We start from the raw sequence: 25,894 nt of genomic DNA, 5'->3' as shown, positions 1-25,894 counted from the left end.
TCACTGAGCTGGTCCGGTGGTCGTTTCATGTTGACCTTACGCTTGTCTGCTTGGGCCAAGTCCTCCACATCCTCATTTCCTTCCATTTCCCCAGCAATCCCTCCCCTTCTCCTCTTTTCCTACTTACCTACTGCCCCACGAGCAATTTCCCCCACCCTGTAAATACAAAAAGGTACTTCTCTTTGCGTTGGGATCCACAATCGGCACTTTTCTTCAGAACGTTCTTCAAGCCGTCCGTTCGTTGAAAGTGTGTGTGTGTGTGTGTGTATATATATATATATATATATATATATATATATATATATATATATATATATATATATATATATAACAAAGATATGTCGTAGCACATATGTAAAATAATACTGATGACCCACTTTCGGAGAAGAATAAGTGAAGATATAGAGATCTGTATATTTCGATCACTTACTGTGATCCTCTTCGGCAGATATGATCCGAAGAGGATCACAGTAAGTGATCGAAATATACAGATCTCTATATCTTCACTTATTCTTCTCCGAAAGTGGGTCATCAGTATTATATATATATATATATATATATATTTTATATATATATATATATATATATATATATGTTTATATATAATATATATGTATATATATATATATATATATATACCAAGGCTTTTTCCCCCTTTCAAGGGAGGCAGCCAAAAAGGGAAAGGCATAAAAACACTCCCACCCATTTCATCCCTAAATACACTCCACACCCCTCCCACCCTCCCTCTCATCTGAGCACCTCCTGGATGACGGGTCATCCCTGCACCTTGCCCACCGCCCTGGGTCAGAAGCAGTGTCGCAAGACACAGCACATCCACAGCAAGGCCGCTTCATTCAATCGGCGACCCCCCCTCTCCGTCCCCCCTTGCATATTTGTATTTTTATTTCTATTTATTGAGCTGATACTTAGGAGGCTGTAGCAGTTGGTGATTAGTTTAGAAAGTTGTGTGAGAGGTGAATGTTCAGAGTAAATGTGAGGAAAATTATACAAAACTTGAATTATAAGAATGTCAGGTAACAGGGTTAACCCAAAAGCATAACGTCAAATAAAGCTGAAGGGCCTGGGTTACCATAATTAATGGGTTAAAATGAATGATGTGGTTTGGAAGCTTATGTTTATTATACTTTGGAGAGTATGTAGGCTGGTGTGTGCATTTTGGCTTGACTGATTTGACTTAAAATTGTTGAAGGAAAGTATGAGATGTGATGATACAGCATGATATCATTGAACAGTTAGGGTATTGAGACATTAAGATTTTCCATTTTGTGTAATTTTTCTTGCTAGATATAATTTTTTTATGAGAAATTATGTGTACACACGCACACATATATATATGTATACATATATATATATATGTATATATATATATATATATATATATATATATATATATATATATATATATATATACACACACACACAGTGAGTCCTTATACAGTAATTCTTTATCTGGTAAATTCACATACATACATATATGAAGGCTTTTTCCCCCTTACATGGGAGGTAGCCTTTTTCTTTTTGGCAACCTCCCTTGTAAGGGGGAAAAAGCCTTGGTATATGTATGTATGTATGTGAATTTACTGGATAAAGAATTACTGTATAAGGAGGACTCACTGTATATATATATACAGTATATATATATTTTATACTCAAACTTTGTAGTTGTTTAACTTTTCATATTTATATTTGAAACACTGTAGGCAGTTGTGCAATATAAGGTGATTAAAAACTTAGGATTTTGGATTGACAGACAATTTTTCAAGTTACGTATATGTTTATTACATCTCTTGTGATCCTTAATTTTTTTTTTTTTTTTTTTTTTTTTTTTTTTTTTTTTTTTTTTTTTACCAGCCTGGGAGACTTGCCAAAGAGACTCTGAACCCTATTTTGACCCTCATGTGTGAAATGTGTCAAGCCAATCGAAGCATTCGCAAGTTTTTACGTCAGAAGATCTTACCACCACTTCGTGATGTAACTAACAAACCAGAAGATGGGGAGACAACACGAAATAAACTGTGTTCGCTAATGACTTCCCTGCTTATAGAAATCAAACATCTTTCAGCAAACTTCTTGTTTATTTTATGTAAAGAGAATGGTAAGGCTTTACAAATTTTCTAAAGAATTTAATAATTTTAGTAATTTGAGTCAGTCCCATTAGTGAGGTATGAATATAGTTGATATATATACAGTGGATGGAATAGTTGATATATATACAGGGATGGAATAGGTGGGAATGATTTTATGCCTTTTCCTTTTTGGCTACCTCCCTTGTAAGGGGGAAAAAGCCTTGGTATATGTATGTATGTATATACAGGGGTAGGATTCAGCTGGTTCTTATCAGCTTGTATGAGCTCCACAAACCAGTTATTAAAAATCAAAATTGTCTTATACAGGCTATGATACAGCCTAAGCTATATCTGCACATTACTGGCACAGTGAGAGAACCTGTTGTTAAAATTTTAGAATCCCACCACTGTACATTTATGACTTACAAGTTTGTGTGTAGTTAATGATTGGTCTCTAAATGCTACCACATACACAATTGTAAGTTTAACCACTTCCATACGGTGATGCCTACATAGGCGTCATGAGGAGCAAGTGGGTACGTGATGATGCCGATGTCGGCGTCTTGATTATATTTATTGTAGTCGTACCTACATAACCTCCATTCTCTCTAAACTGGCTTCATCATATTTTCTACGGTTATCAAAATTCACGGGTGAAAGAGAACGGATGATTGAGCACTGACTTTATTTTTTATAATGCGATTATTATGACGCAACATCACACATCTGGCAGGTAATGCTGCCAGACGTGCGATGTGCCCCGGAGTGAAGAGGTTAAAAGTTTTTGTCACATATCAATCATATTTGTTTCTATACATCCAAGTCTACAACAGAGAGTTGAAGCCACACAAGATTGAAAGATTGATTGATTGGATGTTACATATTAAATATCAACTTATCTCTCTATCCCCCAGTGGACCGTTTTATCAAGTATACTGGTTATGGCAATGCAGCAGGATACTTAGCTGGCCGAGGGCTTATGTTGGGTGGCAGAGGCAAGTCTGTAGACTATTCCTCGGACTCCGAGGAATCAGACACAGAGGAATATAATCAAATAAAAGACATGTAAGTTCTTTAGAATTTTTTCCCTCATATTATGATTTGTGAAATTAAAATACCTCAATGAATAGATTGTGTTCAGAGCTTTCTTTTTCAATATTGAGTGGTAATCAGTTAGATTAAATATTTCTTTGATTTTATTTCTGAAGATAAGATCAGTCTTCATGAAAGAAAAAAAATGCTTATCAACTTTTGTCTTCAACTATTTCTCCTTCCCATTTTCCTTCTTTGGACTTTGCTTTACTGTCTCTGCTGGTAGTGTCATTTAAATAGGTAACCTGATTAGAGGAGTGGTAGCTTGTTAGTATCATATTCCTTTGAAAATTAAAATGCATGTATTTACCTTGTCGTATTTACCTAAATGTATCTTATGGGAAGGGGAGCTACGCTTGTGGTGTCCCATCTCTATCTTGCAGTGTCTTAATTGTTTTTAAATTCATGTTTGTATGTGATTCACCATGGCCTTGGATCATGCGTTGGACTCATGATCGACAGCTATTACCCTCCCAAATGAGAGCTCAGAATTCAGATAGGACTGATCTGTGAGTAATGCTGTGACCTTAACCCCCCCCCCCCAATTCCCTGCCCACGAGAGTTGGAATATTGGCTCACAGTGCATAGATACTGAAAATATTTCAGCCCTGGGTGGGATTTAAACTCGGACCACTGGAGCAGAAGTTTTAAATGCTACCAGTGCACCTTCAAGCTGTGTGTTTACCTAGTTTTACCTAGTTGTATTTTACAGGACGAGAGCTATGCTCGTAGGGACCCGTTTTCGTATCTTTCCGCATCCAGTTTATTCTTAAATCGTGTATAGTTTTGGCACTCACTGTTTCTCCGTTTAGTTTGTTCCAGACATCAATCATTCTATATAGAAAGCTATTCTTTTTCAGGTCTTTTCTGTAACTGTCCTTATTTAGCTTCTTTTCGTGTCCTCTTGTTTCTCTTCTGTCCCATTTTAATAAGTCGTCTCTATCGAGAATTTCCATCCCTTTCATAATTCTGTAAATGGTCAACAAATCACCTCTTTCTCTTCTCTATTCCAGTGTTGATAGATGTAATTTCTCCAATCTTTGTTCGTATGTCAAATTTGATAGTGTAGGTGCCATTTTTGTCGCTGCTCTTTGGATTCTTTCTAATTTTCTTATGTTCTTTTTTTGTGCTAGGTGCCCATAGTGTTGCAGCATACTCCAGTTTAGGTCTTATTAGTGTAACCACTATTTTCTTTACTATTTCTTCATCCATGTAGTCAAAGGCCACTTTCATTGATCTTAACAAGTTAAAAGTCTCTCCAAATAATTTATTGATATGTTTATCAGGTGTCAAGTCACTTAAGATGATCACTCCCAGGCCCCTTTCTGAATCGACTTTTTTGACTTCCTTGTGTCCAATTTTTGCTTTTTCCAAATTCCATTATACTACATTTCTTGATGTTGATGTGTGTATTTACCTAGTTGTACCTAGTTGTATTTTACGGGAAGGGGAGCTATGCTCGTGAGGTCCCGTCTTCATATCTCATTTTATCTAAACTATTTTTAAATTCATGTATTGTTTTTGCACACACCACTTTCTCATCTAACTTGTTCCAACTGTCTATTGCTCTGTGAGGAAAGCTGTTCTTTTTCAAATCTCTTCTATAGTTGTCTTTTTTTATTTTCTTTCCGTGTCCTCTTGTATTTCTGTCATCCCATTTTATCAGATTCTCTCTATCAGTAATTTCTATGCCTTTCATGATTCTGTAAATAGCTATCAAATCTCCTCTCTCTCTTCTTTGCTCTAGTGTCTGTAGTTTAAGTTTTTGTAGTCTCTCTTCATATGATAGTTTTGAGAGTGTTGGTGCCAGTTTTGTAATTGCTCTTTGTATTCTTTCAAGTTTTTTTATACATTTTTTTGTACTTGGTGACCATATCGTTGCTGCATATTCCAATCTTGGTCTTATCAGGGTGATTAGGATTTTCCTCACCATTTCTTCATCCAGGTATGTAAATGCCACTTTGATTGTTCTTATTAAATTATAAGTTTCTCCAAAAATCTTATTTATATGTTTCTCAGGTGACATATTATTCATAACAATGACTCCCAGGTCCCTCTCATTTTCTACTCTTTTTATTCCTTCTTCTCCCAAATTATATGATCCTGTTATTCTGTTTTTGCTTTTTCCAAATTCCATTATACTACACTTTTTTGTATTGAACTCCATCTCCCACTTCCTACTCCATTCTTGTACTTTATTTAGATCTCTCTGTAGTGATTCACAATCTTCTTCAGTTTTCACTCTTTTCAGTAATTTTGCATCATCTGCAAAGAAGCTCATATAGCTTTCAATTCCTTCATCCATATCATTAATATATATAGCAAACATTATTGGGGCCAGAACTGTTCCCTGCGGGACACCGCTTATTACTTCATTCCATTTTGAGTGCTGATCTCTTATCACTACTCTCATTTTTCTTTCTTGCAAAAAGTCTTCCATCCAATTTAGCAATTTACCTTGTATTCCTCCTTCATATTCTAATTTCTTAAGCAACTTCTTATGTGGTACTTTGTCAAAAGCTTTTTTTAGGTCTAGAAATGCACAATCAGCCCATCCATCTCTTTCTTGTATTATATCTATTAGCCTTGAATAGAAACATATTAAGTTGGTGACGCATGACCGTCCTTGTCTGAATCCAAATTGCCTTGGATTTAGTACGTTGTTTTTTTCCAAGTATTTTACCCATCTACTTTTGATAATTCTTTCACAAATTTTTGCTATTGTACTTGTTAGAGAGACTGGTCTATAATTGGTAGGTTCTTCTTTATTTCCTCCTTTATATATAGGTACTATATTTGCTTTTTTCCAATCTTCTGGAACTTTTCCTTCTTTTAAGGAACTGCTTATTATGCTATGTATTTTGTCTGCCAGTTCATTCCTGCATTCTTTCAGAATCCAGTTTGCTATTTCATCTGGCCCATGCGATTTTCTGACATCAAAATTACCCAAGTGTGTCAATATTTCATTCTTTGTTACTTCTATTTCTTCCATAGGGGGGACTTTTTCTTTCCACTCAATCTCTTCAGGTTGTATATTTTCCCTTGTAAACACTGATTTAAAATGTTTGTTCATAATTTCTGCCATTTCCATTTCCTCAGTGTATTCAACTCCTCCTTGTCTCAATTTCTCCAAGTCTTGTTTGTTTTTCAGTTTATTGTTTACAAATCTGTAGAATAGTTTTGGTTGATCTTTACACTTTTCTATAACATCTTTTTCATATTTTCTTTTTTTTCTCTCTGCACTTTTGTACATATTCATTTCTATAACCAGTATATATTTTCCATTTTTCAGGTCTTCTGTCTTTTTTCCATCTGGTCCAGGCTTTGTCTCTTTTGTCTTTTAACTCCCTACAACTTTTGTTGTACCAGCATTTTACATATTCTTTTTCTTGTTTTTGTCTTGGGACATACTTTTCCACTCCTTTTTTGTAAATTTTTGTCAAAATATTCCATTTCTCTTCCACTGATGTTTCTTCTTTGTATATTTCTTCCCAGTTTTCTTGTTGGAAGAATTCTCTTATTTTATCAAAGTTTGTTTTTTCATACATCATTCTTCCTTTTCTATATTGTTCATTTCTTTTGATATATTTTTCTTCATTAAGTTCCAGTTCAATCAATATGTGGTCACTTTTACCTATTGGTGTTTTATATTCAATCTTGTCCACTATTCTAGGTTCAGATGTAATTATTAAGTCTAGCCTCGATGGTTCTTCTTCATTTCTATACCTAGTGTTCTCTTGTATCCATTGTGTCATTGAATGGTCAGTAATCATCTCAAGTAGAGCATTTCCCCATGAGTCATCACCACTCTTTGCTGTCATTTCTTCCCAGCAGATTTCTTTGCAATTAAAGTCGCCCATCATAACTATTCTTCCTCCGTCTTCCATTATTTTAGTTAATGCTATCTTTGTGTCCTCTAACATACTTTTATATTCACTCTCCTCCCATGAGGCTGTTTTCGGAGGCACATAATTGATCACAAATTTTCTGCTCTTCTTATCTCTGTCTTCCACTTCTATCATAATCATCTCTACTGTATTCTTTCCATATATGACACCTTTCACGTTTATATCCTTCTTAGTCAGGAACATAACTCCACCCCCTTGCTTTTTCTCTCTGTTTCTAATCCAATAATTGTATGCATCATGTCCTACACTGTTGGGTGGTAGTGGGCCTTTTAATTTTGTTTCTACAATTCCCATTATGTCCGGTTCTTTTTCTTTCAAATAATCATTCAGCTCATTCAATCCTGTTATTAATCCATCTATATTTGTGTAAGACACTCTTAGTTTTCTGCCACTTCCATTGTGTTCTCTGTTTCCCTTATGTTTTTCTTTTGTATGTCGAACTTCCTTAGTTTCATGTTCACTACTCTCCAATAGAATCTCTCTTTCTCTGACTCCGTTCTGTTCTCGTTTTTTGTCTTAGCTTCCAGTCTTTTCTGCTTTTCTTCCTCTCTTTCCTCTTTATTCATTTCTCTTTTTATCCATATCTTTTTGTGTTGTTCACTTGTTGCTAGTTTCCCTGTTTTGGATAAGATATTCTCTGCCGTTGTTTGTGACTTGAATTTAATCTTAATTGGTCTGGTCTTGTCTGTGCTATACTTTCCGAGTCTAAATTTCTCTTCGATTTGTTTCATAATTCCTGGTTCATCTTCCTGAACTGATTCTAGTAATTGGCTTACTTTTTCATTTTCCTCTTTGATTCTTGTGGTTCTATCTGTGTTGTGTTTCTCTTCCATTCCTAATATAATTATACATTTCTTCTTGTCTGCTAAATCCCTTACTATATTCTCCTTTTGTCTCATCACTTTAATAACTGAGTCTTCAGTATGTTCTTTCAATTGCTGTTTGACTATGTCAGTGAATGAAATCTTATTTCCTTCTTGGGTTTGCTTCCAATTTTTACTTTCTTTAGCTATTGTTTCTCTGTTTTCTTTACTATTCTTCTTCAATTCCTCATTCTCCCCCTTTACCTCTCTTAACTGTCTTTTTAGTTCTTCTATTTCATCAGTTAAGTTTTTATTCGCCTTTTCCAGTTCTTCCAATCTTTCAACCCTTTTTAAAATGGTGTTCATATGACCTAACCTACTCTCCAAGTCCTCGATCACCTTATCAACCTTCATCTCTAGTCTTGTCAGTCGGGGGGGGTTTGAGTCCCCCCCACTCTCTTTAAATCCCTTGAAAATATTCTCATCACTTTCTGCTATATTGCTCCTATCTATACCTCTAATCTTCACATTCCTATTAGACATGTTATCATCCAACTCGTCTTGGGGTCTTTTGTCTACCCGGCGGCCCGTCAGGGCCATTTCCTCCACCTCCTCATTACCTTCCATTTCCCCAGTAATCCCTCCCCCTCTCCTCTTTCCTTACTTTCCCTCTACCTCACGAGCAATTCCCCCCCCCCTGCAAACACAAAAAGGCACCTCTCTTTGCGCTGGTATCCACAATCTGCACCTTTCTTCAGAGCGTTCGTCAAGCCGTCCGCTCGTTGAAAGTGTGTGTGTGTGTGTGTGTGGATGGGCATTGACTTCATGTGATAATCATTTGCCCTGGCTATTTGAACACAAGGGATACAAATGCTGGCTTGAATCATAGTTAAGTTTCTTGGTGCAGGTTCCCCCAACTTTCAAGTTGCCTCTGACCAATAGTATCTTTTCCTTGACAGGATAAATCCAGTAACAGGCCAGTTCGAACCACCAAGACCCTCTCCAATGGAAGGCATGTCCGAGGAACAGAAAGAGCACGAAGCCATGAAACTTGTCTCTGCTCTCAAGAAGTTGACAGAGTAAGTGATTTTTTTTATAATTTTATTACACTCAAAGAGCGGCAAGCCTAGTACATAGGAAATTAACTATTTACATGAGAATCATGACTCAAAGGACACGCTGTTCAACTGAGGCAGCAATTTGTTGTCAAGTACAAATTTCCAGAGGTTGGGACACAGTGGTGGAAGAAATGGTAATACAATCAGGGGCAACAACAGCATGTATAAAACAGCAGTGTTGATAATATCACAGTCATTATTATATACAAAACAAAAGTATGAACAATATTAGTCATGATATAAGGAGAGTAAGTGAAAGGAAAAAGAAAATATTTAATGTTGGAGTTGTTTACATTTCACAGGGTTTTGCATGTTTCTGGGTCAAGGTGAGAGGGAGGGAGGGGTGGTGGATGGGGGTGGAATGGATGGGGATGAAATGGTTGAGAGTGGAATTATGCCTTTTGACTTTGGCTGCCTCCCTTGTAAGAGGGGAAAAATCTATGGTGTATATATGTATTGACTACATGATGAGAGGGAGGGTGGGAGGGGTGTGGAGTGTATTTAGGGATGAAATGGGTGGGAGTGTTTTTATGCCTTTCCCTTTTTGGCTACCTCCCTTGAAAGGGGGAAAAAGCCTTTGTATATGTATGTATGTACTACATTTTTATGTGTAGTCAGACCTGTACATATGTGTGTGACTTTATAGACCAGTCACACAGCAATTTTTTATGATTGAAGACAAAACACCACTCTCAGAGAAATGTTAACCCCTTCGATACGATGACACCTACATAGGCGTCATGAGGAGCAAGTGGGTACACGAGGATGCTGATGTCGGCGTCATGATTATATATATTGTAGTTGTACCTGCGTGACCCCCATACTCTGTTAACTGGCTTCATCATATTTTCTATGGTTATCAAAATTCACAGGTGAAAGAGAACGAGCAATACAGCGGTAACTTTATTTTTTATAATGTGAGTATTGTGACACAACATCGCACTTCTGGCAGCTAATGCTGCCAGCAAGATTTTGGCCTGTAGTGAAGGGGTTAAGCCACTTTTACCTCCACTTAGTTATGTCTATATACATACATACATACATACACCAAAGGCTTTTTCTCCCTTACAAGGGAGGTAGCCAAGTCAAAAGGCAAATACCCACTCCCATCCATTCCACTCCTATCCACCCCCAGTTCCTCCCTCTCATCTTATCTCCTCATGGATGACGTCTCATCTTATCTCCTCATGGATGACGGGTTATTCCCGAATCCCACCCACTGCCCTGGATCAGAAGCAATGTAGCAAGACACAATATATCCACAGCAAGGCAGTTTTGCTTAATCATCAACCCCTCCTCTGCACTATAGCATTGTACCATGATTCAGGAATGCTTTCTTGACACAAATACTGGCTGTACAACTGAGCTAATTTACAATGAACTTCTTTCAGAAGATCTGTTGATATACCAGCTTCCCAAGGTGCTTTTCCTTGTTTCATATTTTTTGAGGAAACTCTGCTTCCTATGACTTCAGTTACACTTCTAATGTCTACAGATGATGAATGAAACTCGTGGTAAAAATTATATACTCTGTTTTTACCATTCTGTCTCTGCATTTAATGATCTCTTTGTTTCTGTCTTTCAAAGATATCATTTGCCACCCTCATAAATCTTGTCTGTGCTTGGCCCCAAGATAAGAGGGAGGGTAGATGATGGAGGGGAGTGTATTAGGATGGAATGGGTGGGAATTTTTTTTTTTTTTTTTTTTTTTTTTTTTAATGGTTTTCTCTATCTCATCTGTGTTTTTCTTTCCTCTGATCTCTGCCTTTTGTTACTAAGCTTGTTGAGTTCTACTCTATTTCATCTCTTCTGGTTTTAATTTGCATAGCCCTTCTTCTTTTCGTTTGGTCATTTGTAGCTTTGAAGTATTTCTCTTCTCGAATGCTTTTTGTACTTCCTACTTTCTCTGTTGATTCCCTAATGATATTCACTGAATTCAAATTCATAACCTTCAACAGTGTCCTCATTTCTTAAGGCTTGTACATGTGATTGAGTATTGCCTAGTAGGTGTTCCCCGTCTACTGGGCAAAGGCTTTGTGCTGTTGTACACATGGGTGGTGGTTGGCAACAGTCACACATGGAGGTTGGCAGCTAGTGGTGGTCAGCATTGGCTAGTGCGGTACAATCACCATGGTGTGTCGCATGAATAACTGAAGAGCATAAGCACAGGTGCTGGTGATAGAGTTCTGTTAACACCATGTTCTGTTCTCTTGTGATAGAGTTCTGTTAACACCATGATCTGTTTTCTAGACCAATGCAGGCTTCCATGTTGTTTGGCAGATAGCATGCTGGACATTTCATACAGTGGTGACTTATCGAGAGACTGAAGTAAATGACAACCAGGGTCTCAGGGTCACCTTCATTTGTCTGGCAGAGCCGTCATACCATACCTAGCAGCAAACCCCTAGACACCAAGCATTGTCTGGGTGACAAACACGGCAAAGGAAACATGGACTGGAAGTGAAGCGTTTATTCCTGACATTTCGTGTATTGACTTCCTTTGAGAAAGTCAATAGACGAAACGTCAGGAATAAACGCTTCACTTCCAGTCCATGTTTCCTTTGCCGTGTTTATGCAACTTGTTCACATGGATTTTCTATTGTCTGGTGATGTGGGCATAGGCAATCTGATCGTCTGATTTACTCGAGTGACAAACATTTAAAAGGAGCTGGGAGATAGGGTTGATGAAAGAATATTAGGATGGTTTGGACACATGGAAAGAATGAGTGAAGAAAGACTAGTAAAAGAGGTATGGAAGGCAGATGTGGAGGGAGTGAACATGAGGGGACGTCCTAGGATGAGGTGGATGGATGGGGTGAAGGGGGCTTTGGGGAAGAGGGGAATGTCTGTTGAGGAAGGAAGGGAGAGGACGGAAGACAGAGGTGAGTGGAGAATGGTTGTATATGGATGATGTTGTGATTGCATGAGGAGGAATGGGCGGGGGGGTGGGGGGTGGGGTAGTATGTGTGAGTAAATTTTGACGCAGCCCGAAGGGATTTCTCCCCGTCCTCTCCTTATATGCAAGGGGGGACGGAGAGGGGGGGTCGCCGATTAAATGAAGCGACCTTGCTTTGGATGTGCTGTGTCTTGCGACACTGCTTCTGACCCAGGGCAGTGGGCAAGGTGCAGGGATGACCCGTCATCCAGGAGGTGCTCAGATGAGAGGGAGGGTGGGATGGGTGTGGAGTGTATTTAGGGATGAAATGGGTGGGAGTGTTTTTATGCCTTTCCCTTTTTGGCTACCTCCCTTGAAAGGGGGAAAAAGCCTTGGTATATGTATGTATGTATGTATGACAAACATTTAGCAAGTGTCCGTCAGGCAGTGCTCAATCATATGTATGGGCCTTTAGAATTTTAAATTATGATTTTTAACTGAAATTCCTTCTTGTTATCCATAACCTTTGCAAAGCTTATTTTCTTTTTCAAAACTAGTTTATTTCTCTTGGCTCTGAAAAGTTAACTTAGCTGTGCAACCTATCATTCCATGGTCACTCCTTAAATTTACTTTATTTATGACTTAACATTACTATTGCTCTTGCTCTCATCTCCTAATATGAAGTTTATTTCATTCTTTGTTGTTCCATTTGGACTTCTCCAGATCCATTTACAACCTATGTGCTTTTGGAAGAAAGTATTCATTATGCTCATGTTGCAGTTCTTTGCAAAATTGACCAACATTTTGTCTTAGTCATTTCTCTTACTTGCTCCAAACTTTCCAATGCACAACTCATCTCTCATCTTTTCCCCATATTTAGCATTAAAATTGCCTATTACCAACATGTATTCACCTTTTTCTTGATCCATTACCTGACTTAAATCATCATAGAACTCAATTTAATTGTCTGCACTCTGTGAAGTCGGTGCATAAACCTGAATTATTTTTAGTGTACCTTTTACATACCTTTATTACAATCCAAAACTATCTTATAAACTAATGAACTTTACTATGTTACCAGCAACCTTTCAGTTTATCAAGAATCCTACACCACTAAATCTTTCTTTTTCCTTACTTGCATAGTAGAATAGGTAGTGACTATGTTGTAACTACATCAGTTTTTCTTCCGCTCTTTGGACTTCACTCAGTCCCACAATGTCCCACATGATTTTGTCTAGTTCTTTCATTAAACTCTCCACCTCTCTGCCAGTTGGTTTCTGGCAGTGTGTGTATGTGTATGTATATATATATATGTATACACACAGTCATATAAGTGTTAATATTTATTTCTTGTGCAGATTATTTACTTATTAAATTTTTATCCATCTATTTTTTAAATTATTCCTTATCTTTTAATCATTTATTACTATTAATTTAGGATATAGTATTAGGATGGTTTGGACACATGGAAAGAATGAGTGAAGAAAGACTAGTAAAGGAGGTATGGAAGGCAGATGTGGAGGGAGTGAACATGAGGGGACGTCCTAGGATGAGATGGATGGATGGGGTGAAGGGGGCTTTGGGGAAGAGGAGAATGTCTGTTGAGGAAGGACGGGAGAGGACAGAAGACAGGGGTGAATGGAGAATGGTTGTATATGGAAGATGTTGTGATGCATGAGGTGGATTGGACGGGGGGATGGGGGGTGAGGTAGTGTGTGTGAGCAAAATTTTGACGCAGCCCGAGGGGATTTCTCCCCGTCCTCTTATATGGGGGGACGGAGAGGGGGGGGTCGCCAATTTAATGAAGTGGCCTTGCTGTGGATGTGCTGTGTCTTGTGACACTGCTTCTGACCCAGGGCAGTGGACAGGGTGCAGGGATGACCCGTCATCTAGGAGGTGCTAAGATGGGAGGGAGGGTGGAGGGGTGTGGAGTGTTTTCGGGGATGGAATGGGTGGGAATGATTTTATGCCTTTTCCTTTTTGGCTACCTCCCTGGTAAGGGGGAAGAAGCCTTGGTATATGTATGTATGTACTATTAATTTTTATGCCTTTCACTTTGGCTACCTCCCTTGTAAGGGGAGAAGGCCGTTGGTATATGTACGTATGTATTTATTTATTTATTCATTTTCCCTCATATATTTTAATTTTTTCACCCATACAGTCAAAAGGTTATTAAGCCCTGTCGTATCGATGCGGATGGAAAAGTGCGAGCAGTGGACCACATTTTGGAGCTCCGGGAGGGGCTGAATTGCCCACCATCCAACAGAGCGAATCATAACGACTCAGACTCAGACTGAAGAGACCACAGAATTGACGCAAGCTGTGAATCTTCTCTCAAGTCCAGAGGAACACACGGTGGTCGTTGCAACCTCCCAAGGGACGGGATTCAGTACTGCGTGTATGCTCCTGCCGTATAATGTGGAGGAACCTTTGAAATCTCAGTGTTGACACTTAGATTCTTCAGGGTGAGATTCAGATCCTTATATGTGGATTGGAATCGAGGAAAGATGGAGTAATGTGCCATAAGGAGTTGTGATAATAGGAATCAAGTCATCTGGCAGTAGCGACCCCTCTGCAATGGTGAACCTCCCTGTGTCTCTTCACATTCTTTCTTAATATGGTGAGAAAACCTTGATATGTCTATGTCCCATGTAAGGAAAATATTGAGAAAAAAAGAAAGAAAAAATATATATATGTATATTTATATTCATATTCAACAGATGACCCAGAAAAAGAGTACACACTACTCTCACCATTGAATAGGCTGCTAGCCATATGTGAAATGTGATTTTTTTTTTCTGAGAAAGTAATAAAATGTAAAGGAAAAGTTGTAGAAGATTTAAAACATTGCAGATGTATTAATTTGTCATACTGTCCACTTAGATTTTTTGTTGTTGTTGTTGAATAATGTTATCAGTAGTCCCTTTGAAACATGTGACTGTTTATCATAGTTTTTTTGTTAGCTTTAAAAGCAGTATATGGTTTGGGTATTAGGTGATAAAGAAAATATTCAGGTCAAAAGAATTGTAATACTTTTAATAGGAGAGTACTATGGCAAGGTCATCATCTTTAGCAAGTGAGTCTGCATCCAGTTGAGTAATTCTGTTAACCTCTTGAATATGATGATGCCTACATATGTATCATGAGCCGCAAGTGCGGCATATGATGATGCTGGCATTGGCTTCCTCATCATATTTATTTTACCATTGTAGCTGAGTGACCCCCGTATTCTGTGAACAGCCTTGATCATGTTTTCTGTAACGTTATATTTGTTCAGGGTGAAAGAGAACGTATTTTGTAATGAGTGAATTTTGAAGCATCATCATACATTAGGCAGCCTGATGTGTGCATGAATATTTGACTTATATTGAAGAGGTTAATAGTCTGACTTTAGTCTGTATATATATATTTTTTTTTATGGCACTCATTAGCTACTTGTGTCCTCCAAAGAGACATGCTCTCTCAAATAACCCCTTCTTGTAACACCCTTTTAACTTTAGATTGTGTGAATTTATTGTCATCTCTGAACCTCTGAGATTAATAGTGATTGATCTGCAAGGGGGAGGAAGATCTGAAAAAAGTAGAGGTGTATTCACTGATGCAGGCAGTACACTACAACCAACAGGGCTGGAGGAATGAAAGATTTTCCTTGGCCTGTTAAAGCCAATAGTGAGTCATAAAGTTTTGACCTAATATGTCATCAGAACAAAGTTCAGTCAATTCACCCAGTAGATTTAGGTTGACTGTGTAACGTCCCTTCACAGGGGAGATAAGGGCTGTATTACACCCTCAGTCTAGGTACATGGCAACCAATGGGCTTGCAGTGCCTGCCTTTTGGATTGTGACTAAAGGCCAGTTACTTTATTGACATGGCAACCTTCCCTCATCCTCTTAAAGTGAAAACAGAAAAGACGAGGTGAAGTCGCTTCTGGCTCCATCAATTTATATTCTATTCACAGCCATTCTCCACTCACACCTATCTCTTCCCTTTTCCTTTCCATGCTCAGCAATCATTCCCCTTTTATATAAGACTCTATTCACCAAATCCGTCTCATTCTTGGTCTTCCCCACAAGTTCATTCCCGCCACCTCTAGCTCCCACAGTCTTCTTGCTAGTCTCTCTTTATTCTTTCTTTTCATGTGCCCAAACCATCCCAGTATTCTTTCATCTACCACCTCCCTTTCCACCCAGTTCTCCTCCACCTCCTCATTTCTCCTTCTATCCATCCTAACACCCACCATACTTCTTAAACATTTCATCTCAAACGCCTGCCAGCTGACAGACATATCAACAGGATTGTGGGAGAGACATATGGACTACTGCAGAAGGTGAAAGTGGCATTCCATTATATGGATGAAGAAATGATGAAAAACTCATCACAACCCTGATACATCCAAGACTGGAATATGCATCAGTGGTATGGTCCCCACACAGAGTGAAGGATATGAGCAAGATTGAGAGAATACAAAGGTCAGCAACCAAACTTGTCCCCAGCCAGGCAGATAAACCATACGAGGAGAGACTAAAAGCAGTGAGTCTACTAACTTTGAAAGATCGACGAGAAAGAGGTGACATGATTCCAGTGTTCAGGTCACTAAAGGGGATAGATTGCGTTGTTAGAAGACATCTCCTGATTAAAGATGAGAGGGCATTAAGAGGTCATAGAAGTAAATTAAAAAGGACCACATGTCGAAAGGATGTGAAGAAATACACTTCCATATAGATGTATAGATATGTGGAATAGCTTAGGCGATATAGCCCAAGCTCAAACAATACATGAGATCAAATCTAAATATGATAATTGGAAATCAAAGATATAGATTAAGATGGAACCATACGTGAATTTGAGTCTATATAGGTATGTATGTTAAAAAGTTAGAGAATTGGAGACAGGCGGGACCCAACAAGCATTGCTCCTTTCCTGTATAATATAATTTGGTAAATAAATACATTAAAATTTCTCCTTTCTGTCTCCCTTAAATAAATCTCTGCCCCTTAAGGTGTCAGGCACAATCACCTCTTTGTGCAGTATTCTTTTTGCATCCTTCTCCAGATATCTCGTGACATTTTTCATTACTCCCAGACATTTACTAGCATGCCCCCACTCTTCCATTCTCTGCTACATTCTCCAGTTTGACATACAAACAAAGATTGGATGACCCCCACTCTTCCATTCTCTGCCACACTCTCCAATTTGACATACAAACAAAGATTGGACGAACTAAATCTACCAACCCTGGAACAAAGAAGAAAAAGAGGTAATTTGCTAACCATCTACAGAATAATGAAAGGGATGGACATTCTTGATAGAGATGACTTGCTACAGTGGGACAGAAGAAAAACAAGAGGACATGAGAAAAAACTTAAGAAGGATGGTTACAGAAGAGATCTGAAAAAGAATAGCTTCCCACACAGAGTGATAGATATCTGGAACAAAGTGAATGAGGAAACAGTGAGTGCTTAAACTATTCATGACTATAAGAACAAACTGGATGCGGAAAGGTACAACAGCGGGTCACTATGAGCATAGCTCTCTTCCCGTAAAATGCAACTAGGGAAATACGTATGACCCTACATATTTAAAACTATCCACTTCCCCTAATCTCTCTAAGACTTCTAGCTTATTGCCACCCTCACCTCTTGTGTTTCCCATCATGTTTTTACCCAAAATTTACCTTTAACTTCCTATCAAATACCTTCCTAAACTCTGTCACTGCTTTAGACCCTTCTCTGTCAGAAGATAAATATATATGTATATATAAGTGGTATTAAAATTAACAACATTCTGACAGTTGATCTTGTTTGTATTTTCAAGGTTTCTGACAATAATCGTGCCATTTGGGTGAGTGGGCAAAGAAAAGTTCACCAAATACATCCATTTAATTTTCAATATTTTATCTACATGGAGACATCAGGAAAAATATGGAATATGCAATAATAAATGTTTTGGTAGTAGGAGATTTGCTGCTAAAGTAGGAGATAAACCAATAGACAGAGTGGTTAGGAAGTGTGGAGTGACAGGAAAAAATCAGGGGAGAGTTGATAGTGGAGACAAGCACATGTACACATGGGAGAGGGTGGTTGGTAGGAAGAGTATGAAGAGTCTTGGATGTACATGTTCTTAGGGGAGAAGGTGGGGGAATACCAGATAATTTTTTGGTGGAAGGTAAGTTGAGTGTGGAAGGTAGATGGAGAAAGAGGAAAAGGATAGAAGGTATGGAGGTGCTTAGAGTAAACTGCTTCAATGAGAAGTACAAGAAGCTGAGAGAAGAGTGGGAGGAGGTGAAGGATAGAGGATTAGGAGAGGGACAGAGGGAATAGGTGAGGAACAGTGGGTTTTGGAAAGGTAGGAGTTGCATGGATCAAATTTTTTGTTGTAAAACAGACTTGTAAGAAGGCTTTAGCAAAGGGTTAGGATGATTTTTAAGACTTATGGATCTGGAAAAGGCTTATGGCAGGATAGACGGGCACTGTGGGAGGTTTTGCAGATATATGGTATCAGAGGAAAGCTGTTAAGAGCAGTCAAGAGTTTTTACTAGAGAAGTAGAACCTGCGTTAGAATTAGAAAAGGAGAGTGGGTAGTTTGAGGTAAAGGTAGGACTTCAACAGGGATGTGTTATGTCTCCATGGCTGTTTAATATGTACACAGATAGGGTGGTGTGGGAGGTAAATTCAAGAGTAATGGGCAGGGGATTGGAGATGGTTAAAGAAAATGGAGAAAAATGGGAGGTAAACCAGTTGTTGTTTGCTGATGACATTGCACTAGTGGCAGGATCAGAGAGGAAATTAAGGAAGTTAGTGTTGGAGTTTGGGAAGGTGTGCAAGAGAAGAAAGTTGAAGGTACATGTGGGTGAAAGTAAGGTGATGAGATGTACAAGGAGAGAGGATGCCAGCAATTTGGAAGTGATTATTAGAGGAAAGAGGCTGGAGGGAGTGAACAGCTTTAGATACTTGGGGTCACATGTGGCAGGAATGGGAGAAGTGGAGGTGGAGGTAGATTGTAGATTGAGAGAAGCAAGTAAGTGCCTTGGGGGATTAAAATTGTCATGAGAAATAGACATTTGGGAATGGAAGCTAAGAGGAGAAGGGGTGGTTGAGCTGACAGCACTATATGGGGCAGAGACATGGAACATATGAGAGGAAGAGCTTAAATGTGTTTTGAGATTAAATGTCTGAAGTATGGTAGCGGTTACAAGGTTGTATAAAGTGAAAAATGAGGTGAGGAGGAGAGTGGGGGTGGAAAAGGAAATGGGAGATAGGGTTGATGAAAGAGTACTGGGATGGTTTGGACACAATGAAAGAGTGAAGAAAGTAAAATGTAGACATGGATGGAGTGAATGGGAAGGGAAGACCAAGGATGAAATGGATTGGGTAAAAGGGACATTGAGCAAGAATGGGATGTATATTGAGGAAGAAAGGGAGAAGAATGAAGATAGGGGTGAGTGGAGAAAGGCTGTGTGTGGATGATGATGTGATGCATGGAAGAGAATGGGTGGAGATAGGGGGAATTAGGGAGCAGTTGTGTGTGAATGATATTTTGGTGCAGCCCAAAGGGATTTCTCCCTGTCCTTAACCTAAATGTATGAGGGGACACAGAGAATGGGTCACTGATTAAATGAAACAGCCTTGCTGTGAATGTGCTGTGTCTTGCTGCATTGCCTCTGACCCAGGGCAATGGGCGAGATGCAGGGATGATCCGTCATCCAGGAGAAGCTAAGATGAGAGGAATTTAGGGAGGTGGGGGTGAAAGGGGTGGTATGGGTGGAAGTGGAATTATGCCTTTTGACTTTAGCTACCTCCCTTGTAAGGAGGGAAAAAATCCCTTGGTATATGTATGTACAAACATACAAAGATGAAGACAAAAGCGTAAGAGGTTACAATGATTCAACATAATGGGAGTAGTACAATAAGGAATTTAACTCGAGTTCACTAGCATACTGGTTTATATTGTTCTGAGGAGCAGAGATCTTGTAATGCATCTGATAGTCATTTGGAGGGTTGGGGCAGTAGAAGTAGTGTGAGAATGGTGGAGATGGGGAAGATGGAGGGATTGGGTGAGAGGAGGAGGAGGAGGGTTGGTTCACCTGCCTCAGTGGGTGGAGAGAATTGTTGTTGAACAGGCTGATGCTTGAAATCATGTTAGATTAGATATTGATTTTTTTTCTCTTACATGCATGGCTTCTAAAAGTTATAGTCTTCATCAGTCTCTACTACTAGCAGTTATTTTCATGCATTTAACTAAGTTCTCTTGGTTAATGACACATGACACATTTATGATAATATTGCATGTGGTGTTTGATAGCCCCATTTTGTAAATGCATGGAAATTCACCCATTGAGACTGCACCTGGTATATCCAATGTAGATTGAGTTGTGAGGTATGTAGTCCTTGATTAAACACTTAAATTTGAATGCTACATTAGTGTTAGAGGTGGCCTTAGTAATACATTACAAATTATTTCTTATAACCGATGAGTTAGTTTTTGGATACGTGTAGTAAAGTACCACACAGATTTGTTCATCAGTAGTGGTGGGGAGACAGTTCTTAGTCATGATGTCTTTTATTACTTTTTCATCTTTTATAGACCTCTGTGTAATACATGTTAATGTATTGAGTCTTGGGGGGATTTTTTGGGAAGAAAAATTATCATGCAACAATAACATCTATTACCACAAAATTTTCACAGAGGCAAATAAAAAGGATGAAAAAATAACAAAAGACATCATTACTAAGCTTAAAATGTAACCCCACCAGTAAGGTAGTTTACTACACTAACCCAAAAACTAGCTCAATGGTTATGAGAAATAATTTGTCTTGTAATATTGAAGCCACTTTCAAGACCATAGTATATGAGTTTAAGTTTTTAATTGAGGACTGCATACCTCACAACTCAAGCTACATTGGACATACCAATTGCAGTCCCAGAAGAGAAATTTCCATGCACTTACAAAATGGGGCTATCAAACACCACATGTAAAATTATCATAAATGTGTCATTAACTGGGAGAACTTAGTTAAAGGCACAAAAATAATTGCTAGTATTAGAGATTCATGAAGACTAAAACTTTATGATGCTATGTATATAAGAGAAAAAAATATTATCAATATCCAATCTAACAGGATTTCAAGCATTAGCATACTCAATGACAGTTCTCTTTCTTGCAAACCTCATGTGATAAATCCTCCACCCCCCCCCTCCTCTGCCACAGAGGTGAACCAACCCTCCCCCTCTCACCCAATCCCACCATCCCCCCCCCCTCCCTAACACTGGTCAGGTAGAGGCAACTGTTCCCATCTCCACCACTATCCCAAATGACCATTAGATGCAATACACGATCTCAGATCTCCAGAACTACGTAAGCCAACACACTAGTGAACTTGAGTGTCATTTGTTATTGTAAGTCACTGTTTCCCAACCCTGGGGTTGCGACAAGCATTTTTCCTGGGGTTGCCAAGACATATTGTATAGTAAATTTTTTTGTTGCTTCCAAATTCGTATTGCTATAATAAAATTCAATGATGTTAACTTTGTCTTTTATAACCTTACATTACCTTTCTTACACACGTAGCATAATGGAATTTGGAAAAAGGAAAAATAGAGTATCGGGTCAATATAGAATTGGAAACAAAGAAGTCAAAAAGGTTTATTCAGAAAGGGATCTGGGAGTGATCATCTCAAGTGACTTGACACCTGATAAACATGTCATTAAATTATTTGGAGAGACTTTTAACTTGTAGATCAATGAAAGTGGCCTTTGACTACATAGATGAGATGGTTAAAAAAATTGTGGTTACATTGATAAGACCTAAACTAGAATATGCTGCAATACTGTGGGCACCTAGCACAAAGAAGAACATAAGAAAATTAGAAAGAATCCAAAGAGCAGCGACAAAAATGGCACCTACACTGTCAAATCTGACATATGAACAAAGATTGGAGAAATTACATCTGTCAACACTGGAACAGAGAAGAGAAAGAGCTGATTTGTTGACCATTTACAGAATTATGAAAGGGATGGAAATTCTCGATAGAGATGACTTGTTAAAGTGGGACAAGAGGACATGAAAAGAAACTAAAGAAGGGCAGTTACAGAAGAGACCTGAAAAAGAATAGTTTCCCACATAAAGTGATTGATGTCTGGAACAAACTAAACGGAGAAACAGTGAGTGCCAAAACTATACATGATTTTGAAAATAAACTGGATGCAGAGAGATATGAAAACAGGTCACAACGAGCATAGCTCTCCTCCCGTAAAATACAACTAGGTAAATACATGTATTTATTATACTTGTCCCCTACTTTTTACAGTCAGGAACTAGTCATATATATTAACACATATACAAATACTGTAGATTAGTGGGGTCACAGTCATATCATGAGGATCATATTGGGGTCGCCTGAAAAAAAGGTTGGGAAACACTGTTGTATTACCGTATTTTATGGCTTACAAGACACACTTTTTTTTCCTAAAAAATACCCTGAAAAATGCTAATGCGTCTTCCAAGACGAATGTTGTATTGCAAGGCAATACCTAGGCTCATGTAAGCTTGGACACTTGACCGATAGCGACCTGGATTTGTATGTTGAGTCATTACACTATGATGTTAGCTTAAGTACTATTCAATTCAACCTTTTATATTATGTAAACTCAGTACTTAGCTGTTACAAGTATTTCCAATACCATAATCCTTCCTGGAGCCTACTCGGCGTGTGGAGAAAACGGGCCGTTCCCTCGTCTCATAGCAACACACACACACACACACACACTTTCAACGAACGGACGGCTTGAAGAACGTTCTGAAGAAAAGTGCAGATTGTGGATCCCAACGCAAAGAGAAGTGCCTTTTTGTATTTGCAGGGTGGGGGGAAATTGCTCGTGGGGTAGTGGGAAAGTAAGGAAAGAGGAGAGGGGGAGGGATTGCTGGGGAAATGGAAGGTAATGAGGAGGTGGAGGAAATGGCCCTGACGGGCCGCCGTAAGGTAGACAAACGACCCCAAGACGAGTTGGATGATAACGACATGTCTAATAGGAATGTGAAGATTAGAGGTATAGATAGGAGCAATATAGCAGAAAGTGATGAGAATATTTTCAAGGGATTTAAAGAGAGTGGGGGGGGACACAAACCCCCCCCGACTGACAAGACTAGAGAAGAAGGTTGATAAGGTGATCGAGGACTTGGAGAGTAGGTTAGGTCATATGAACACCATTTTACAAAGGGTTGAAAGATTGGAAGAACTGGAAAAGGCGAATAAAAACTTAACTGATGAAATAGAAGAACTAAAAAGACAGTTAAGAGAGGTAAAGGGGGAGAATGAAGAATTGAAGAAGAATAGTAAAGAAAACAGAGAAACGATAGCTAAAGAAAGTAAAAATTGGAAGAAAACTCAAGAAGGAAATAAGATTTCATTCACTGACATAGTCAAACAGCAATTGAAAGAACATACTGAAGACTCAGTTATTAAAGTGATGAGACAAAAGGAGAATATAGTAAGGGATTTAGCAGACAAGAAGAAATGTATAATTATATTAGGAATGGAAGAGAAACACAACACAGATAGAACCACAAGAATCAAAGAGGAAAATGAAAAAGTAAGCCAATTACTAGAATCAGTTCAGGAAGATGAACCAGGAATTATGAAACAAATTGAAGAGAAATTTAGACTCGAAAAGTATAGCACAGACAAGACCAGACCAATTAAGATTAAATTCAAGTCACAAACAACGGCAGAGAATATCTTATCCAAAACAGGGAAACTAGCAACAAGTGAACAATACAAAAAGATATGGATAAAAAGAGAAATGAATAAAGAGGAAAGAGAGGAAGAAAAGCAGAAAAGACTGGAAGCTAAGACAAAAAACGAGAACAGAACGGAGTCAGAGAAAGAGAGATTCTATTGGAGAGTAGTGAACATGAAACTAAGGAAGTTCGACATACAAAAGAAAAACATAAGGGAAACAGAGAACACAATGGAAGTGGCAGAAAACTAAGAGTGTCTTACACAAATATAGATGGATTAATAACAGGATTGAATGAGCTGAATGATTATTTGAAAGAAAAAGAACCGGACATAATGGGAATTGTAGAAACAAAATTAAAAGGCCCACTACCACCCAACAGTGTAGGACATGATGCATACAATTATTGGATTAGAAACAGAGAGAAAAAACAAGGGGGTGGAGTTATGTTCCTGACTAAGAAGGATATAAACGTGAAAGGTGTCATATATGGAAAGAATACAGTAGAGATGATTATGATAGAAGTGGAAGACAGAGATAAGAAGAGCAGAAAACTTGTGATCAATTATGTGCCTCCGAAAACAGCCTCATGGGAGGAGAGTGAATATAAAAGTATGCTAGAGGACACAAAGATAGCATTAACTAAAATAATGGAAGACGGAGGAAGAATAGTTATGATGGGCGACTTTAATTGCAAAGAAATCTGCTGGGAAGAAATGACAGTAAAGAGTGGTGATGACTCATGGGGAAATGCTCTACTTGAGATGATTACTGACCATTCAATGACACAATGGATACAAGAGAACACTAGGTATAGAAATGAAGAAGAACCATCGAGACTAGACTTAATAATTACATCTGAACCTAGAATAGTGGACAAGATTGAATATAAAACACCAATAGGTAAAAGTGACCACATATTGATTGAACTGGAACTTAATGAAGAAAAATATATCAAAAGAAATGAACAATATAGAAAAGGAAGAATGATGTATGAAAAAACAAACTTTGATAAAATAAGAGAATTCTTCCAACAAGAAAACTGGGAAGAAATATACAAAGAAGAAACATCAGTGGAAGAGAAATGGAATATTTTGACAAAAATTTACAAAAAATGAGTGGAAAAGTATGTCCCAAGACAAAAACAAGAAAAAGAATATGTAAAATGCTGGTACAACAAAAGTTGTAGGGAGTTGAAAGACAAAAGAGACAAAGCCTGGACCAGATGGAAAAAAGACAGACCTGAAAAATGGAAAATATATACGGGTTATAGAAATGAATATGTACAAAAGTGCAGAGAGGAAAAGAGAAAATATGAAAAAGATGTTATAGAAAAGTGTAAAGATCAACCAAAACTATTCTACAGATTTGTAAACAATAAACTGAAAAACAAACAAGACTTGGAGAAATTGAGACAAGGAGGAGTTGAATACACTGAGGAAATGGAAATGGCAGAAATTATGAACAAACATTTTAAATCAGTGTTTACAAGGGAAAATATACAACCTGAAGAGATTGAGTGGAAAGAAAAAGTCCCCCCTATGGAAGAAATAGAAGTAACAAAGAATGAAATATTGACACACTTGGGTAATTTTGATGTCAGAAAATCGCATGGGCCAGATGAAATAGCAAACTGGATTCTGAAAGAATGTAGGAATGAACTGGCAGACAAAATACATAGCATAATAAGCAGTTCCTTAAAAGAAGGAAAAGTTCCAGAAGATTGGAAAAAAGCAAATATAGTACCTATATATAAAGGAGGAAATAAAGAAGAACCTACCAACTATAGACCAGTCTCTCTAACAAGTACAATAGCAAAAATTTGAGAAAGAATTATCAAAAGTAGATGGGTAAAATACTTGGAAAAAAACAACATACTAAATCCAAGGCAATTTGGATTCAGACAAGGACGGTCATGCGTCACCAATTTAATATGTTTCTATTCAAGGCTAATAGATATAATACAAGAAAGAGATGGATGGGCTGATTGTGCATTTCTAGACCTAAAAAAAGCTTTTGACAAAGTACCACATAAGAAGTTGCTTAAGAAATTAGAATATGAAGGAGGAATACAAGGTAAATTGCTAAATTGGATGGAAGACTTTTTGCAAGAAAGAAAAATGAGAGTAGTGATAAGAGATCAGCACTCAAAATGGAATGAAGTAAAAAGCGGTGTCCCGCAGGGAACAGTTCTGGCCCCAATAATGTTTGCTATATATATTAATGATATGGATGAAGGAATTGAAAGCTATATGAGCTTCTTTGCAGATGAT

At 38.1% G+C, this 25,894-nt stretch overlaps 1 protein-coding gene across 3 annotated transcripts in view; it reads left to right on the top strand.

Moving 5' to 3' along the window:
- The window catches only part of LOC143023639 (chaperone Ric-8A-like), a 38,466-nt gene extending 21,623 nt beyond the window's left edge, over positions 1 to 16,843 (top strand). For all 3 annotated transcript variants that reach the window (XM_076182227.1, XM_076182225.1, XM_076182226.1), the window contains 4 exons: positions 1,873 to 2,116; positions 3,002 to 3,152; positions 8,850 to 8,969; positions 14,045 to 16,843. In XM_076182227.1, the coding sequence (XP_076038342.1) occupies positions 1,873 to 2,116; positions 3,002 to 3,152; positions 8,850 to 8,969; positions 14,045 to 14,180 (651 nt within the window). In that variant the 3' untranslated portion in view covers positions 14,181 to 16,843. The remainder of the gene's footprint in view (positions 1 to 1,872; positions 2,117 to 3,001; positions 3,153 to 8,849; positions 8,970 to 14,044) is intronic.
- The last annotated feature ends 9,051 nt before the right edge of the window (positions 16,844 to 25,894 follow it).

The sequence above is a fragment of the Oratosquilla oratoria genome, unplaced genomic scaffold (genome assembly GCF_046742065.1).
Source record: "Oratosquilla oratoria isolate Oo_2021 unplaced genomic scaffold, ASM4674206v1 SCAFFOLD53, whole genome shotgun sequence".
NCBI lineage: Eukaryota > Metazoa > Arthropoda > Malacostraca > Stomatopoda > Squillidae > Oratosquilla > Oratosquilla oratoria.
Note: the sequence above shows the minus strand (reverse complement) of the source record. Positions and strands in the feature narration are given on the sequence as shown.